The sequence below is a fragment of the Arachis ipaensis genome, chromosome B01 (assembly GCF_000816755.2).
Source record: "Arachis ipaensis cultivar K30076 chromosome B01, Araip1.1, whole genome shotgun sequence".
In the NCBI taxonomy this organism is placed as follows: Eukaryota; Viridiplantae; Streptophyta; class Magnoliopsida; order Fabales; family Fabaceae; genus Arachis; species Arachis ipaensis.
Window position 1 is genome coordinate 14,207,100 of NC_029785.2, and position 1,495 is coordinate 14,208,594.

At 23.9% G+C, this 1,495-nt stretch overlaps 1 protein-coding gene across 2 annotated transcripts in view; it reads right to left on the reverse strand.

Moving 5' to 3' along the window:
• LOC107625775 (epoxide hydrolase 3) overlaps positions 802–1,495 on the reverse strand; it is a 4,124-nt gene continuing 3,430 nt past the window's right edge. Inside the window, exons 4-5 of one of the 2 annotated variants that reach the window (XM_016328503.2) lie at positions 987–1,096; positions 802–922 (exon numbers count right to left, since the gene is read on the reverse strand). In XM_016328503.2, the coding sequence (XP_016183989.1) occupies positions 912–922; positions 987–1,096 (121 nt within the window). In that variant the 3' untranslated portion in view covers positions 802–911. Of the gene's footprint in view, positions 1,097–1,495 lie in introns of both variants that reach the window. The other variant, XM_016328488.2, reaches the window with a different exon arrangement.

Sequence of the window (1,495 nt, forward strand, 5' to 3'; positions counted from 1 at the left end):
CATTAGAATTTTTTTAGATTTTTGCTTTACTAAACAAATATTTTTATATGAATTTTTGTTGGAAAAATTAATTTCAAGAAAGTTATGGATATATTTTAAAAATTTATAATATTTTGTTTTTATCAAATGGTAGAGAGATTCGAACTTGTGATCTTTTAGGTGAGTATAGAGAGACTATGTCATTTGAGTTATAACTCATTAGGGATATTCTTTACAAATATTTAAATTTTTTTTTAATAAAAAATATTTTTTATATTAATTTTGTTGTAAAATATAATTTTAAAAAATATATTTTAAAATTTTATAATATTTTGGTATTTTTTACTTTCATTTTATCTATTAATCTATGATACTTAATTAGTTAATTTACTATTTTAAAACTTTTAATTACATTTAAAAATAAATTAAAAATACTAAAGCAATAGAAGAACTCAAATTATAAGAGTCTAACTCTAATATATTGGTCCAGTCCATTTTCAATTTAAATTTATTGTTTGGATATTATAAAGTCCAAAATTCAAAAGTAAATAAAAAAACAAAGAAGCCCACAAAAATTAACTGGTTTACTAAATTGCTGTTCATTTTTTGGTTAAACAGAAAAAAATATTTGGTTCATTTAAAATCGTATATTTTTTATTAACCGATTTTCCAAAAATAACTTAGCTGCTGTATTAATTAATTAATGAACAATGGACACATGTCGGTCAACTAGTTTATCCACCTCATCGTCCGTAAAAAAAGACGTTTATAGCGTAGGTATGTGAGTGGCCGCCTTTATATAAATTTTGGTGAAAAATATAATTTTAAGAGAATGATGAACATTAGAACATTTAGAGAATTATAATACAATAATTTAATATCAGTTACAAATTTCTTTATGTTATCATGCATCTCCTCAATCTTAGGCTAAATCAAACCAAGAATCTGAATTTAGAAGAGTAGACATAAGTGGAGTATTTAATTTCTGGGTTGACTTGGTGAAAAGATGGAATCAATGAACTTCTTGAGGCATCTATTGTAGACACATGGGCGCTCTAGATGAACTAAGTGACCAGCTTTCTTTATTCCTTCTAATGTGCTTCTCTCTCCCAATTGCCTGTATGTCATTAACAATTAATCTTTTTATATCATTCTGTACAAATTCAGTTGTAATCTTAGTAATTAATAAGGGATATACAAAAAAGTTATGTTAATGTATCACTCTTTAGTAAGTGCCAAAGTTTTATTGGGACAATGTGAGATCATGATCTCCTGAATATTTTATAAAAAAAATTATTACGACTTATAATATACGTATTAAAGAAGTTGAATTTGTGTTCATTTCTCTTGTAGATTTTTTACAATGCTATGATTTTTTATTCAAATCTTCTTGCAACCACATTTTTCTTTTGTTTTCCATTATATCTCTCTCTCTTTCTTTTTCTTTCAATATCAAATCTCTCCATTTTTTATTTTTATTTATATCTTAATTTCATAAATTATAATTACAAATAAT